This window comes from Achroia grisella, unplaced genomic scaffold, assembly GCF_030625045.1.
Source record: "Achroia grisella isolate CSIRO2021 unplaced genomic scaffold, CSIRO_AGI_Agris_v1 utg402, whole genome shotgun sequence".
NCBI classification, from domain to species: domain Eukaryota; kingdom Metazoa; phylum Arthropoda; class Insecta; order Lepidoptera; family Pyralidae; genus Achroia; species Achroia grisella.
In genome coordinates this window covers 2,269,512-2,286,811 of record NW_026712841.1, presented here as the reverse complement: position 1 = coordinate 2,286,811, position 17,300 = coordinate 2,269,512, and the positions used below count along the sequence as shown (strand labels likewise).

Here is a 17,300-nt window from a genome sequence, read left to right as displayed (position 1 = left end):
TGATATTTGACTTACTATTTTTATGTAGTTAGTTTGAGTTATTTCTGATTATTACCTATTAAATGTGTTATGTAAAAATATTCTAACTAAAATATCCTTGATAATCGATCCTAAAATATTGGTGGAAATTATAATTTATTTATTTATCAACGGCCTCGGTGGTCTAGCAGTTTAGTACACCGCCTTACGAAGATCGTGAATTCAATTCCTCACACATTACAAACATTTGTGGTCATGAGTATAGTTGTTTGAATGTATATAATGTATTTATTTACATAAAATGTATGTAATTGGTAAATGTGTCTATCTATTTATATCATTAGTACTGCATCATTAGTACACACAAGTTCTGCTTAGCTTGGGACTAGATGGTGCCGTGTGAATTGTCCTGAGATGTGATTATTATATTATTTACTAAACTTATTTTGTCCTACTGTTGGACTCCCATATTCCTGTACATTTTTATCTATTCTTCGCTGAACTATCTTTAGTCAAATCAATTTATAATATTGCCTAATATGCCGGCTTTGGATACGCAGTCCATGTAAAGGCTTGGTAGAAAACTTTGTCCCGTTAACGGGATTTATGCGGCTGATGTGAACAGCCTAATCCCACAGAAGCCTAGTCATCTTTTAATATACATCTGTTATGCCAATTTGGAATTTAAGTTTAATATGAATTACACTTCTCCTTTATATGCCTAACATACTTCATCCGATCGTTTTTAAATTATAATTCACTCTATGAAAACTACTATATAAAAAGTACGAAAAATATTCAGGACTTGAAACAAGTAGACAAATCTAAAATAGTTCCATTCTAGTGGAAATATTATTTAATACGAATATAGTTAATTCGCAAAATATGATATTCGAAATGAAATGTCTGCTATTAAATTGGTTAAAAACAGATTTTATCTTTGACTACGATTAGATAATTTATTATTAATTAACTAGAGAGATATATATATATATATATATAGCATAATTTAAAAATACTTGTCTTATCAGAAAATTACTATAGGGACGAATATATTACTCATCCACTTCAACAAGAAATTTTAAAGTCATAGTTGCTAAGCCAAAGCGGTAAGATATTTCAAAAGACAATAATATCTGTATAGTTATATGTACAATATTTGAGTGCATTTTACTCATTAAGATGCAAGTTGAGATGTCTGGTATTATTAATTTCACATATTAATTATTACATATATACTACTTTAATATTTTTGTAATTTTTCCAGTTAATTATGCTGATATCTACAGTGTTACTTAAAATTTTTAAAATATTCGAGTTTATACAATATCACACACAAATATGATTATCTCGATGACAATAAATCATAATAATAATAATCTACCAGTCAAGTTTCTTCAATTGAACAAGCTAAACTGAATATTAGGGATAGTAACATGGCGTGCACATGAAAAAAAATTCGTATTATATTTTTAGTTCACTAGCTAATCCTACTTATTATAAAGATACGAAGAAATCACAATATTTATTACAATTATAGACATGTATCTATATATAATCTTTCCTTTGGCCATTCATATTGCATAAGCTACGGAAACAGCGCCACATAATAATCGATAATTAATGATAATAATGATACAGAAAACGTTAATAAAATGATGACTTAAGCTTGACTATCATAATTAGTGACAAATAATCAAAATACATAATACACTATGAAGTTGTGGCCGTTTATCTGTTTGCACAAACACGCTAACTTCACTGTTGAGCGTTGAACATAGGCACAGTTCAGTGTACGGTACATCAGAACGACCGACCACTTATTCTGTAAATCGACCTCAGAAGGTTAACATATTCTGTGTAGTGCGCATTACTATAATACGGCAAAATGGTCTCTATTTCTTTAGATAACCCTCTCGTACAATCATACATAGTATATTCAGCTATATTAGCGTTGAAATTACTGTTTGTGGCTCCTTTAACTGCGTTGTCGCGTATGAGAAGAAATGTGTTTGCAAATCCAGAAGATGCTGCGTTGACGAGGGGAAAAGTAAAATACGACGACCCAGTGATCGAGCGTGTTCGACGTGCTCATCTCAATGATTTGGAGAATATTCCTGCATTCTGGGTGCTTGCTGCGTTGTATGTGACTACTGGACCGGCGGTTGCGTGGGCGCAACTACTCTTCCGCGTCTACACTGCAGGCCGTATACTTCACACAATTGTTTACGCTGTAGTACCGTTACCCCAACCGGCTCGAGTGTTAGCGTTCGGTATTCCCTTCGCAATCAAGATCTATATTGGTTTACAAGTGGTTTTACACTATATTACTGCAGTGTAATTATGTTATCTATTGGGTTTTAAGTACATAGTTTATTTGTTAATTAAATTGACTGGTGTTTTAGTTTTACCTGTCTACCTTGTTTTATTTTTACCTTTCACACTTATTATTTTTGATTTCTCTTCTATATCTTGTTACATATTTAATTTAATGCCTTTGTAAATTTTCATAAGGAAGACAACACAAATAAAAATATTTTTTATATGTCAGGTACCTTTTGTAGTCATTAATGTGCATCGATTAATTAAATGAGGCATTTAGGGGCAAGTCGACGTGATAGAGCTAAATTTCACCCTATCTCACGTGGGTTACATAAACTTGGCAAAATTTTTTCGCTAGAAACAATGAAATATGTACCTAGAAAATTAGGTTAAATTAAGCAAAATATGTCTACACAGCAACATTTCTATGAAGCAACTCAGTGCCTTTTATTTAGTGTTTATCTGACATCGGGCAAGCAAATGAACGAAAAATTTCATTCTAGTCTAAGGAAGAAGGGACAGAGTCCAAAGAAATCTCACGCCATCGCACAAGGGTCCAGGAGAGTTGATAAATAGCCAAAATCGCCTGACGTAATTAATGGATATCGCCTTACATTTTGATGGTCCACCTGATGTAACCATTGCTAATAGACATGTACATTACCATAGATTCCATTTAATTATGTTACATGTAATATAAACAAGTATCAATCCAAATAAGCTACACTGTGACGTCAGTGGTACCTCAGGCGTAGACAAATGTTGAAATAAACATACGATGTTATCTTTTTATTAATTTCTTACGAAATAACACAGTAATATATCTTACATAATAACGATTTAAATAAATAAATACAAATTTACACTTATTTCTTACTCGATTACTATTAGAGATAACTATATGATTTAACTAATAAAACAAATTGCATGGATTCGTTCAATGGGAAAATATTTTCTTTTCTAGAGAATTAATTTAATAATTATGTATGCCAAAAATTAGTAATACTCGTGAGTGCAAATTTCAAGCATATGTATTTGAAGTGAAATTTTGTTGCTGTATTGAAGAAACTAGCGTCCGACCTTATTTTGCACGTGTTTATTTATTACAGGAATCTCAAAAAAATACCTAAAAATATGTTTCTTATTGATAATATGTTTTTGGTGAAAGATTTTAAATGAGTTATTTATTGTAAATATTATAACAAGAAAAAAAATGATCTTTCTTTTTACAATATTACTTTAGAAGATAAAAATGCACCTGCAACTTAAAAATGTTAATAATGTCAATAATTCTATCCACGCATATTTTTTTCTTTCTTATTGATTCGAGCTTAAACCGGCCGGTTTCTGGGCCAGTCTACACAACACAACAATCGTTTCATCATGACTAAGCAAAGATAATATGTTATCAGTACATAGACAAGTATCACTAAAAAAGCTAATGATGTCAGTATACTCATCAACATAGAGTCCATTATACAATATCAAAGGATATTTAAGTATGCAGAATATCATAGCGATGACCATCGCACACGTCATGAGACGTTAAGGTTATAGTTACGTTCCGTTTAGACGCCCATTCTGACAATATCATTATTTGTATACATAAAAATAAAAATAAAAATTAACGCTGATTATTTTACTTAACCAAATACAAAGGTACCTTCCTACTAAAAGGTACCTATAATATAAATAAATATGTACATAAATAAGTAACATAATTACAAAATACTTTCTATGAATTATATGTGTTCTATAATTAAATGTAATTTATTGTATTATTACGTTCCATTATAAGAAATTATTAAGTTAAGTGTAACGTAAAAATGGATCGTTCCTAAATACGTAATATTGTTTGTCAATACTAATCCACTTCATTGCGTGAAGTTAAGTAATTCAGACGTTGATTTTCTATAGAAATCTTGCTTGTATTGCGGCGCGAACTTATGAAAATGGCAGGCTTTACATTCGAAAATCCAGCTGTGCAATCCTATGCTTTTTACTCTGGTGTGTTAGCGTTGAAGACACTTGGGATGGCATTACTAACTGGGAGAATACGATTCCGTAAGAAAGTGTTTGCAAATGAGGAAGATGCAAAGTTACGGAAAAGTGTTGTTAAATACGACGATCCTGATGTGGAGCGAGTGCGTCGTGCTCATCTTAACGACTTAGAGAACATCCCTGCATTTTGGTTGGTTGGAGGATTGTATCTGACTACTGCTCCAGACGCTGCTTTGGCTGTTAATTTATTCCGAGTATACACTGTGGGTCGCATATTACATACTATTGTGTATGCAATCAAGCCACTACCGCAGCCGGCTCGCGGCATATCATTCGGGATACCTTATCTAATTACCGTATACATGGGTCTCAAAGTGGTACTGCATTATGCCTCAGCATTATAAAAAAAATATTATGTTTTTAGTGTGTTGTATTACTTCTACAGCAGTACTATCACTATGTAAATAAGTGGGTGGTGTTAAGGTCAAAATTTTAATAGCTATTGTTACTATTTTAGCACAGTAAGTAGTAGTTGTATTTTATTAGGCACTATGTATACCTATAATGTAATTTGTAAAATAAATATTTATATATATATATATATATACTTATTTTTGGCAGTATTGTAATATAATTATAAAAAATCAAAAGAGCTAATGCTTTTCTTATGCATGTGGTTTTATTTACTAAAAAGTAGGAAACTAAAATTTGATTATTGAAAAATGTAAAAAAATATAAATCCATGATAGATATCCCAGACGGAGTTGTCAGAGGTATTGTAACTGTAACACACAATATTCCCATATTTAGATGAACATATTTATAGTCAATGAGCAAAATACCGTCTGTCAAATTAATATTAAATTGTTAAGTTGTTTATCTCAGTTCCATCACTGTCATCAAATGCCTCTCCGATATCAGAAGTGTAAAAGTTTTACATCTTAGTATTGACCTATTTCAACTTACGACCTTCAGTTCAGTTGGGATAGTAAAACCATTAATTTACCTTCACCACTCTCAATATCTATACGACAGAGCCTGCGACTTTGTAAGTCTATACATTATAGATCGCTATGTAGATAACAAAATAATAACAATAATAAAGTATCTTCACAATGACACGTATTATTTTAATAATCAATTATTTCATAAATATGTAAGTGCCTTGAAAATATTCACAGATTAAATAATTTGCATTTTTGGAGAGTATTTTTCAGCTTTCTTCAGTCTATATATCGTCCAATACTTTACCACATATTATTCGCTTCTTGTATAAATTAATCATAGTACCGGATATTATCCGGTACTATGATTAATTTATACAAAACGTCTTATTAGACGTTCATTGAATTTACATTAAAAAAATAAAATTAACCATTCTATTGTGAGAAGTCGTATAGAACATTAATTACCCGTTCTTTATCAATTATCTCGGAATAAAACGTAATAAATGCATGCCATTTATTACGTTTTATTCCGAGACCATACTTCAATCATCGTAATTATTTGCATTTACCACACCAATGAAATTGCATACATAGTTTTTGTTCTATCCTCAATAGTTTCAGCGGCGTGTGCAATGAATGTAATTTTATGGTTATCCTTTTACACCTTTGGTCATATTATTGAAGTTTTAGTATGGATTTCTAAATAATTCTAATGATAAATATAACCTATTATTAAGATTAAAAGATTTGACTTTCTGATACACTATATAATGGATGAACTTATAAGTTTTCCAACAAGAGATTGGCACGTATTAATTGTATTTTTCAAACTAAGTTAGAAATTAGACATTTATTATACTCGTGGATAAACTGGGGAATGTCGCTAATATTTATTTATTTATTTTTATAACATGGGGGTTATGGCCTTGCCTCATTAATTTGGTGAATTAGGGAAACTTGAGCGACTTGGTGATAAAATATTAAATTATTTATCACGTTTACTTACGCTGAAAAGCAATCAATTCAAATCTGGCTGATGCCAAAAAACTTTATATATTAAGAGAAATGTTGACATATCTAGGATTTTGTATACCACACGTTGAATACGACATTTGAGAACCACACTAGGACAATAGTTGTGAGAAGTGATAGACGACAGGAAATTATCATAGATTCTTTTCAAACCTTATTAAAATATTAATTAATAAGTTAAAATACTTAGTATTATAAATAATTGGTTAAAAGTTATATCCATTACAAACAAAAAATAAGTCTTCCATAAATATTTGTAATTTAGGAGCTTAGGTGTAATGTGACGGAGCATGTTTATTTTTACAAACTTTAAAATACAATTATAAAAATCAATTAAATTAAGTTAATTATAAAATATACTTAAGGTTATTATTTTTTCGGGGTTTTGGTTCGAGCTCAAACCGGCCGGCCGGTTTTTGGGTCGTTTAGACAACACAACAGTAGTTTCATCATGGCTAAGTAGAGACGTCTTGAAGACAAGACTATAATCAGGAAAAAGGTAATGTTGTCACTATTCTCATCGCCATAAAGAGTATTATACAACAAAGGGAGGCGACGACCATCGCCACACATCGTAAGTCGTCAAGGTCATAGTATGTTTCATTTGGGCGCCTGTACTGGCAACAACAATATTATTTATGAAGTATGTTAAAATTTTAAATGAAATATACGCAGATTAAAAAAAAATACTATTCAACTAACGAAAATAATCAAATTTATATTACTATCTCTAACTGATAAGTATTCTATAGTTAAATGGGTTTGTGCTTATCGGAAAAAAATTATCCATTTGTTGGAAGTAATCTACAAGCTAACGTAAAAATGGATCTCTCCCGATTACGTAAGTTTGTTATGTCAAAAACGAATTGATTAAGGTTTAGTGATTCGACGTCGCTTTTCTAGTTAGACTGTTGCTTGATTGGACACATAAAAATGGGAGGATTTACTTTAGATGATCCGGCTGTACAATCCTACGCTTTTTACTCTGGTGTGTTAGCGTTGAAAACACTAGGAGTAGCAATACTAACCGGGAGAACGCGATATCGTAAGAAAGTGTTTGCAAACGAAGAAGATACAAAGTCGACTAAAGGTATTGTAAAATTAGATGATCCTGACGTGGAGCGAGTCCGTCGGGCGCACCTCAACGATTTAGAGAACATTCCTGCGTTTTGGTTGATCGGAGGATTGTACCTGACTACTGCCCCAGACACTGCATTAGCTGTCAATTTATTCCGAGCATATACTGTGGGTCGCATATTACATACTATTGTGTATGCAGTCAAGCCTCTACCGCAGCCGGCTCGCGGCATTTCATTCGGAATTCCATATCTAATTATGATATACATGGGTGTCAAAGTGGTCTTGTTTTATGCCTCAGCATTATAAGCGAACTATTCACTTTGTAATATGTTGAGTAACGCGTATTTCTACAGTAGTACTATAACTATATTAATAAGTGCTTAGTATTAATGTTTCTAAATTTTAAATACCTATTTCATACTGATTTTAACACAATAATTAGTTGTATTTTTTAAACACTACATATAGGTATGTACTTATTATGTATTTTGTATAAGAAATATATATGTTTACAATTACAACATTTTAATATACTTATGTATTAAAGAGCTATTGCTTTTCTTGTATGGTTTTATTTGTTTGTTCTAAATAGAAATTATTATAAATAAATAATACCTACTACTTTTATTTTTATTTACAGTTCTGAAAAAAATCCAAATTTATATATTCCCGACTATTATCCCAAAAGGGGTAGTCAGAGGTATTGTTAACTGTCGAAGTTATGGTAAAGCAATTCTCAACACATTTTAATGTCACATTTGAATTTAATGAACCAACTGTCGTCTCTTGGATCGCCTTTCCATCACTAGATATGCCCCTTCGGTATCGGAAATATAACATTACACGTAATGTTTATTTCAGAGATAACAAGTAATTGTGATGACCATGCAGATGAAATTGCAAAACATAACTCGTACATACTATTAAATTAGATATAATAATATGACTGAGCGTGACTTGCACATGACAACCAAATGTTATCTAATCTAATATTATAATAACGAAAGATTACATTTTTCATTTAATACGGATAAACTCAGAAAATATTTAACCGATTTTAAATATATTTTTTATTATTTTACTAATAGAAAGCTGTATTATAACTAGTAAATTGGATTGATTGTATTTATTTTTCCAAATACAACAAACACATTAAGAGATTCCGAAGTACTAACAACCGTAAAAATTTGGGTAATGTCGCTAGTATAATAAAGTTTGATTAATTTTGATAAAGTATTAAATCTATTAGAAATATTCACTTGAATGTTTGAATAAAAGGTTCAAAAATTTACCAAGGTGTAAGTTTAATGAGAAGTAACATTATAAGAGAAATAAGCATTGGATTTATACTGATGGTTCAAAATATGTGAGTGTACAAGGAGCGACCTTTCATGATCGGACAAGAAAGTTCACAGGAAAATTCAAAAAAAGGATTTAGTAGAGTATGTCCATAATGTCCGTAGAATTGGTTGCTATCTCGAAAGCAATGTCACATGCGATTGGATAAGGAAACCAAAAATTTGATTTTTTTACAAACAGTAAAAGTACTTTGTTCATTTAATGATATGCGTCTTTGGATAAAGACGTGTAACAATAGCATACTCAATTTTGGAATAAATTTTTAATCAGAACAATGTGCAAATTAAATGTCAGTGGATTCCATCACACATAGATCTAAAAGCTAATGAGGAGGCAGATCGTTTGTCCAAATCAGCGATCGTTTAACACAGTTAGTTCCTTATTGTTCCGAAGTTGATGAAATGGAAAACTCATTTCGATAGTATATCTCAGTCTAATCCAGAACAATACGAGACAATACAGAAATAACCTTCGCGAAGACTCTGAAAGAGATTGCATAAGCGCTAAAACCGTCATTGTACCCTATGACTATGTTAATTTTGATACCTGTAATACATCTATTGCACTAAAGAGTATACAAAGAAATAAATAAAATACTTATTAATGAAGTAACTAACTGTTACTAAAACTAATGTTAAGTGATATAGTGCACATTACGTATAACATTACAATCATATGGGTAGGAAAAAATAAACCGAAAGTAATTAAGTGCAAGATAATAAGGATGTGGGTATTTTAACACCAACATGCCTTACGTAGACATTTTCTATTACATTTTCACATAAATTATTATAATTAGTCATTATATTATAATAATTAGCAAGTTTTCTGCAGCAACGATTGCTTTAAGAGGCTATAGGAAGGAATTCCTAAGTATTTATATATATATAAGAATTATAATTCTTTTATATTTTTACGTGCAATATTCACTAACTACCTACTACATTAACATACTAACTACATGTTACTTTTCTAAAAATATCGCATCAAAAAGGAAATATAATAAAATCAATAAATCTCTTTGTTACCTTTTCACGATTAAATAGCTGAACGGATCTAATGAAATTTGACGTGAAGATAAATCTACCTTCAGATACAATCATGAAGACTGATATAAGCCATCTTTTACCTAGCAGCTAGCGTGAAATATTTTATAGGTTTACAATATCTATATTTTATAAGTATCTAAATATAAAAATGAGTAACCCTATTAAACTATGGCCCACTGTTCCTCAAGCAATAAACACATTTCTTTAAGCCACGCGACCTTTCCGCTTTATTCTAAAAGCCATTCTAAGGTTTACGGCAACCATTCCATTCGTTCGCGTTATTGCTATGTTATTGCAGAGGAATACCGTTTTGAATTTTAACCACAACTGATATATGTTTCCAATATACAGAATGTTATTATAAAGCATTTTCTAGTTTATCTCAGTTGTTAATGAATGTCGTTATCGGCCGAGAAATTGTTCGTGTTTGAAATAGGAAAAGAAGCATCGAACTCCGACCGAAGAGAAGAAAGAATATTGTTCAGCGAGGTAGACTGTACAATATCTTCTATATCTGTCTCACCCATATCTGTCATAAAGCAGATAGCTTTATAAGATGTAAGATGTAAATTAAATCTGTAATCCTTATATTTTTGGGATGCAACTGACTCGTGAAATACAGCTCACGCTAGTTCAGGACTATATCAAACTATACACTAATAAAGGTATAAATTAATATTGATTCAGGTTGGAAAGGTAGAAAGGATATAGCAGAAAAATTGCAGGTTACGCTGGGCTGGGTATGTTAATCCTCCACAATGCTAACACTTGAATGATACCACAAACACACGGCATATGTAATACAGACGAAAAGCATTGTTTTCAAAATGTAAACATAAATTGTTAAAATATAGGTTTCACATATACTCACTCTACTGACAGGTGACAGGTTTACGCGAGAGTCAATAAATACTACATTTTCATATTTACATGGATAATAATAGGCGTAACAAGAAAAAATGTATTTACCTACGTAGGTAGATCTAAAAATAACTTTCGGCATACCAACGAGACATTATTTTATACGATCCCTGCAGCATATGCTCAGTACGACCGGCGCGATCGCTACCACGTGTTATCGACAAACAACTTCATCCTTTCAAAGTGATCGAGGTAAGAAATTCTAATAATTCCATAGAAATACTTTAAATTTTTTCAACAACACATTATACCATGCATATTGATAGTCTACATATAAAAAAATTACATACACAATTAACAATTTATTACGATTTGATGGACAGTCAATATGAGTGATTTGACCTTGTCTGACGGGTCAATCTCCTCTAAATAGTACTACGATTTTATTATAAAGAGATATAAAATAATTATAAAGAGCGTCACTACCCGAGTTACAAGCAAATACAAGAGCAATTTTAATTAAACTACTACATAATTGTTCAAAATTGTTTGTTTTATTTTTATAATTGACATATAATGTAAACGTTGCGAGACCTCGGTCTGTAATGAACGCTATGAAGTTTGCTTTGATTTCAACTTGCCTACTCTCATGTTCAATGACATGAATATAAGATGTATATTTGTATATATATATGTAATTTAATATGCATGTATATTTACATATTAAAATATGCGTGATTTGGAATATTGTGCGAAATGGTGATGTGAAAGAGTGGAAATGTTAAAAAGGTGTAAGTTATTATAAATACGAGAAAAACTATTATATTATTGGCGACTTTAACAACCTAATAGACCCTAAAATAACGATTATTAGAATTTTGTCTGCTTGTCTGTCCTTTTGTGAAAGCTAAATTCAAAAACGGGTTGCTAAGTTGGATGTGTATTTAACTTTGAACAGTTAGGACTAGTAGGTAGTAATGAGTACTAAATACTCAAAATAAAAATTAGCAATAATTAGTCCTAAATACTCAAAGGGTTTTATTATTGTATTATGGCAAAATTTATTTAAAATTTTATGTGTGTTTCGTTCAGCTGTTTTTTTTAATCGTGGGTCTAAATTATAACACTCATTTCAATAGTTGAAAAATACATAATTTAATTATATATCATAAAATATCATAGTGTTTCGCCAAATGAATACACATACTTAGGCATGTAAAAAGCATTAGTGCTTTCATTCCAATTTCTATTATTGAAGTTCAGTTTTTGATCAGAGTTAAGAGAGGTTATATTTATTATTATTTAATACCGATTTCCTTGTTGGCTGCATGGAAATTTCTTCGTCTAGAAATCCAGTGTTTTCCGCTACGGTAGTAGGTAGTTATCTCTAGGTACCTTCAATGGTACACTGCAGTGCGTCGACATAAAATATTATTTTTAAAAAAATCACGGTAGCTTAGAATTGTATGAAATATATCGCATATTCAATCAGGGATTTTCTGATTTTTTTTAAACTAGTCTTTAATAACAAAAACTTCATAGTCTATTTTCCAATGTTTGTAAATTTTGAGTTAATTCAGTATTAAGTGCGATATTATATAAACTGGATATTTACCATGATAATATTATTGAAGAGCTCTTAATATATTGTTAGATTAATTTACTATTTCTCAATCATAAACTAAGTACCTATATAGTTGGTAATTTATTTAATTATTTATGGTGAACAATTAAAGAGTGGGTGCTCATAATAATTTTATTTAATTTTTATGTTTTATTATAATATATTATGAACAAATCACGCCTGCCTAATATCATGTCATGAAAAAAATGAGAACAATATCCAAGCAATTCCAGCTACAATCTAAATACATGACCCTACTCAAACCTGCCTCAACCATCGCTGCCGAAATTAAATTAAAAATATTGGATAGATATGTTCTGAAATCATAATGGCAATAGGCAAGAAAATCGTAACGGCAGATTTATTCTGATTTATAGTTATGTAGTATTACAAGTATATTTGTGTTATGTTTATGTTCTCCAAAAAAAAATAACGATGAACTTTACTATATAGTGTTAATATAGTAATAAAAACGTAGATCAATTCAGATAGCACCATCTAGTCCCAAATTAAGCAATCTTTGCATTATGAGCTAAACGACTGATAGAAATACAAAACTTATGTATTATTTTATTGTATTAATACTGAAGTAATTAATTAATTAATGAAAACATTGTATAGCATGAATTTTGGAGGTACTTTTTTACCGATTTCTCCAAATCAGTTAAAAACATAATTCAAATATTTTATTATTGCTGTAGTGATACATACTTTGGTGAAGAAATCACAGGATACTGTGTGAAACACCTTCCCATAGATACAAATATCCTTGCCAACATCCAAGTCTTTCCAATGCCAGCAGTCGCCTAGGTCGTTCTTCGGTATCTTACCTCTCTTCACCAACCTGCCTTGCCATAGACCGGAATTCTAGAAATATAAGTATTACAAAACAATTAAAATATATAACATACTGCTGTGCCCGCGGTTTCATCCGCGTGAATTTTATAGCCTATATGCTATTCTGATGTATAAGCTATGTATATTATTATTTGTAAAGTTCCATCAAAATCCGTTCAGTAGTTTTTGCGTGAAAGAGTAACAAACTTCCATTCATACTCACAAACTTTTGCATTTATAAAATTAATAAGATTTCAAACTCTTACAAATTATAGGCGTATATATTTTGATAATCTTCAAGTCATTCAGACACTAATTGTTATCACGCAGTTGTCACCTACTCAAAGAAATGAAAATCAAGATTTTCTTATTATTGCCTAACTATTTATTTTACTTTTTACAACAAAACACTACAACAACCCACGTATTAATCTTTGCAACTCATCCGAGTTAAACAAAATTCTACAATCAGTAATTTTATAAATTATGATTTTATAATATCGTAGTTATATTAATTATCTGAATACCTACTCATTATTCGGATAATGAATATCGCAATCATTTGGTCAAACAATTTAGATTTCACATAACAAAATACCTAAATGTCAATTAATGAATAGTGTGCAAATGTTAATGCTTCAGAATTTACAAATTTCTGCATTCAGAATACGTTTTTCATATACATAGTTACTTTAATCTTCAAACAAAATTCTTATTTTTTACTCTCTCTTCAATATTTACCACATTATATATTTTTTAAATTTCATATCAGTTTACGACAAATATTTTAATGTAGCTTTTATTGCCAAGTACATTTAATCATAACTTTTTTTTTATAGTTTGCTAAACAAGTTAGTACCTACATTACCTATAGTGAAATACGAATACTTAAATTGAAAAAACCTTCGAACATTAGACTATGTTTATACATAAATACTTATGAATAGAAACTCTTTCGTTTACATGCGAAGAATTGCTTATGATAACAAAATTTGTGTATATTATAATAATTTACGCAATTGTTTCTTATTAAGAGGCCATGACGGGTGTATGTCTACACTTAACGGTTATTGACAATTAAAGTAATTTGCCAATATACAAATGTGAATGAAATATGATTATTATTGTGAGCCAGAGATAATTCCGTAGAACGGAACAAGGCAGTCTGCAGCCCCAGCGCATTCAATTGTGAACAAATACTGGCTCATTTGCTAGCTTCATTCCATTCTTATCCCATATACAATAGTGCAGATACTTATTCTTTTTTCTTATTTGCAAATTTAAGCGGTTGTTATAGAGAACTTTTATGGTAATTTTGTAAAAATACGAATAAAAATAAATTACTTATATGTACATATATCCATATATAAACAAATGCATTCGATAAAATAAATGTACAAAGTAAATTTTCATCAGGACTGAAAATAATTATACTTTTATCTTAATTTACATCCATATTAATATTATAGATGCATAGGTATGTCAGTATGTCAGTTTATCTGTTTGTAATCTTTTTTACTTATAACGGATCCTAATTAAATTAGGCATGAAGATTGCATTAGGAGGACGGACGTAGGTTATCTTTTAGAGAAGACGACAAAAATAAACGCGGGTAAAATATATATATTTAATATAAAACATAATTTCCTTATAAATAAGAATGGACACCACGACAAGTGAACAAACAGATTAAGCTTTTTTTTTTTAATCTAACTGAGAACCATTCAAATTAAGCGGATACAGTAAAAAAGAGCGCGGAGATGAGAAGCATTGTTCATCCCGTTATTATTGAGGTTGAATGGCGGCATTTCAGTAGGCTCTGCTATGAAAAAACAAATAGGAACTGGAGGAGGAACAGTGGACATTATCTACCACATATAATACCAGTTTTTTTTCTAAGTATATCTTGCCCATCTTATACACAACTAACAATAAACACATCTTGTATATGACAACTTCGGTGGTGTAGCGGTTTGGAGGTTCGCCTTTCCTTCTGATAGCCACGGGTTCGATTCATCGCACGATAGAAATATTTCGAGTATGAGTGTTTATATTGGTCTGGGTTCTTTTTATGTCTGTTATGTTATGTATTTACTAAAAATAATTTTCTATCAATTATTTAATACCCATATACAAGCTCTGCTTAATTTGGGACTAGATGTCGCTATGTAAATTGTCCTGTATTATTATTATTACTAGCTGTGCCCATGACTTCACCTGCATAGAATTTACCGCTTATGTGTTATTCTGAAGAATATACTATATTATTATTATTTATTATTTAATTGTAAGAAACATCCATCCATTCACATTCACAAATTTCCGCGTTTATAATATTAGTAACATTTGGTTTCATAAAACCAAAATCTACCAATCGTAAAAAAATATATGGAAACTAATTTCAATGCAAGATTTTATCTACAGACCTATGACTGATAGTGATACACACTATGTGCTTCTCCATCTCTAATTAATATGGCAAGTTTCATAATGGTTTGTGAAGCCATTAAGGTGTAAAAGTGTAATTTTCTTTCGCATTTATAATTATAGTATGGTTATACAAATTAGTCTGGCTGTCTTGTAACCTTTTCACGACTAAAAATATGAATTTAACATGATCGATGATAAATCGATTGCATCAAATATTAGATACAAGTTATCTTTTATATCACAAAAGAATCTGGAAGGGAATGAAAGTTTATGCAAACAAAGTCGCCGGTAATAACTACTAGTGTGTATAATCTCTAATACTTATCAATTCCCTAAATGATTTCTAAGTATACCCCACCTATTCTTTTATGAAATACTTGACAACTAAGTAAGTATGTATAAGAATAAAATGGTACGTAGTCTAAATTCAAGCTAGTAAGAAATCATTAAGGCTTAAATTTCAATCTCTTACATTGTTTCAACACCCAGATAAAGACACTGAAAGCGTCGTTACAAGCTTCCCGGAGGCTAAGAGTTAAGGTTTTAAAGTTTATTACTGTCGCAGATTTTACAGTTTATACTATAAAATACAGATATATTTCTTCATTAAATCTGTACCAAAATTAAAAGACATTTTAAAACAAGTAGACTTGACAAAGCTGAATTTTGACCACATTTTTTAGTGTCATGTACAATAATGTACATCCATAAAATTAATCTAATGACAACCCAGTTAGTAAAAACTGTGTACTATTGGGCTGTTAGGTAATTTTAAAATATTAATTTGTTTGAACAGTTGAACCAACAGGAATATGTTTATGGTTATTTTTATATGCATTATAGGTGTATTTTTTCTAAATCAAAACAGTTTTTTTAACAAATTAAGATATTTTATATTTGTTACATTTTCCGAAGGATGTTAATAAAATGGTAAAAGTTAAACATTTTACTAAAAACATTACAGAGTTTGGGTATGATGACTATCAACATCTAAAAGTGAAAAAAATATTAGGAACCTCTTGACAGGGTAAATCAGATTTATCTCCGTATATGTAAGGACTGTAGTGTAACTATACGTATGTTTATTATGTACATATAACTGAATGAATTACATTTTGGTTCTAGACGATTTAGAACTAGCCAAATCTAGATGGGTGGTATTAATCAATGTAACTATCCAATTGAAAGTCTCATTATACAGGACTTAATAGAATAGAGAATCGAAATTATACACTATTTATAAATCTATGAACGATTCTAATGAAATATATGATATTAACTTAGTCAAATATTAATATATACATTCTTATTTAGCCTAATACCCATCTAATCAACTTTTAATCAATCAATTTTCTTATCTTCATAACCTAAAAAATAGAATGACAGATATCGGTTTTAAAAATAACCATTTTAGCTTAAATACACACTTTGTAAACTTTTTAATAAATGTAAAAAATATGTAGCTACAGAGCATTTAATACATTAAATATAATTTTAATTACAACATAGATTAAATTACACATTACATATACATAAATGTGGACATCTTCGGTTATTGTATTTATTCTACAAATTTGTTTTACCAAAACGAAATTAATTTGAGAGTTGAAATACCAATGTATTTTGTGTTGCAAATCTTGTTTTAGAAAATACGTGCCGCTCGCCGTTTGCGGCTAGAATAACAAGTAGAACAAAAACAATATAAATATTGCCTAGGGGTTGTTATATATCCACAGTATCCACCTAGTGACGCCAGCGTCCACATGGCACAAACATGTA

General features: G+C 30.3%; 4 protein-coding genes across 4 annotated transcripts in view; 3 read left to right on the top strand and 1 right to left on the bottom strand.

Annotated features, from left to right (window-relative positions):
- LOC131844318 (EF-hand domain-containing protein 1-like) overlaps window positions 1-17,300 on the bottom strand; it is a 45,622-nt gene that overhangs the window by 22,541 nt on the left and 5,781 nt on the right. Inside the window, exon 5 of the mRNA XM_059193174.1 lies at window positions 12,966-13,121. Within this exon, the coding sequence (XP_059049157.1) occupies window positions 12,966-13,121 (156 nt within the window). The remainder of the gene's footprint in view (window positions 1-12,965; window positions 13,122-17,300) is intronic.
- LOC131844317 (microsomal glutathione S-transferase 1-like) lies at window positions 1,701-2,389 on the top strand. The gene has a single exon (XM_059193173.1). It carries the CDS (start codon window positions 1,868-1,870, stop codon window positions 2,318-2,320), a length of 453 nt encoding a protein of 150 aa, XP_059049156.1. The 5' UTR covers window positions 1,701-1,867; the 3' UTR covers window positions 2,321-2,389.
- Window positions 4,254-7,921, top strand: LOC131844258 (uncharacterized). Its single transcript, XM_059193092.1, has 2 exons — window positions 4,254-4,702; window positions 7,250-7,921. Exons 1-2 carry the CDS (start codon window positions 4,254-4,256, stop codon window positions 7,665-7,667), a joined length of 867 nt encoding a protein of 288 aa, XP_059049075.1. The 3' UTR covers window positions 7,668-7,921.
- Window positions 10,795-17,300, top strand: part of LOC131844312 (uncharacterized) — a 138,728-nt gene continuing 132,222 nt past the window's right edge. Inside the window, exon 1 of the mRNA XM_059193165.1 lies at window positions 10,795-10,882. Coding sequence (XP_059049148.1) covers window positions 10,810-10,882 — 73 coding nt within the window. The 5' untranslated portion in view covers window positions 10,795-10,809. The remainder of the gene's footprint in view (window positions 10,883-17,300) is intronic.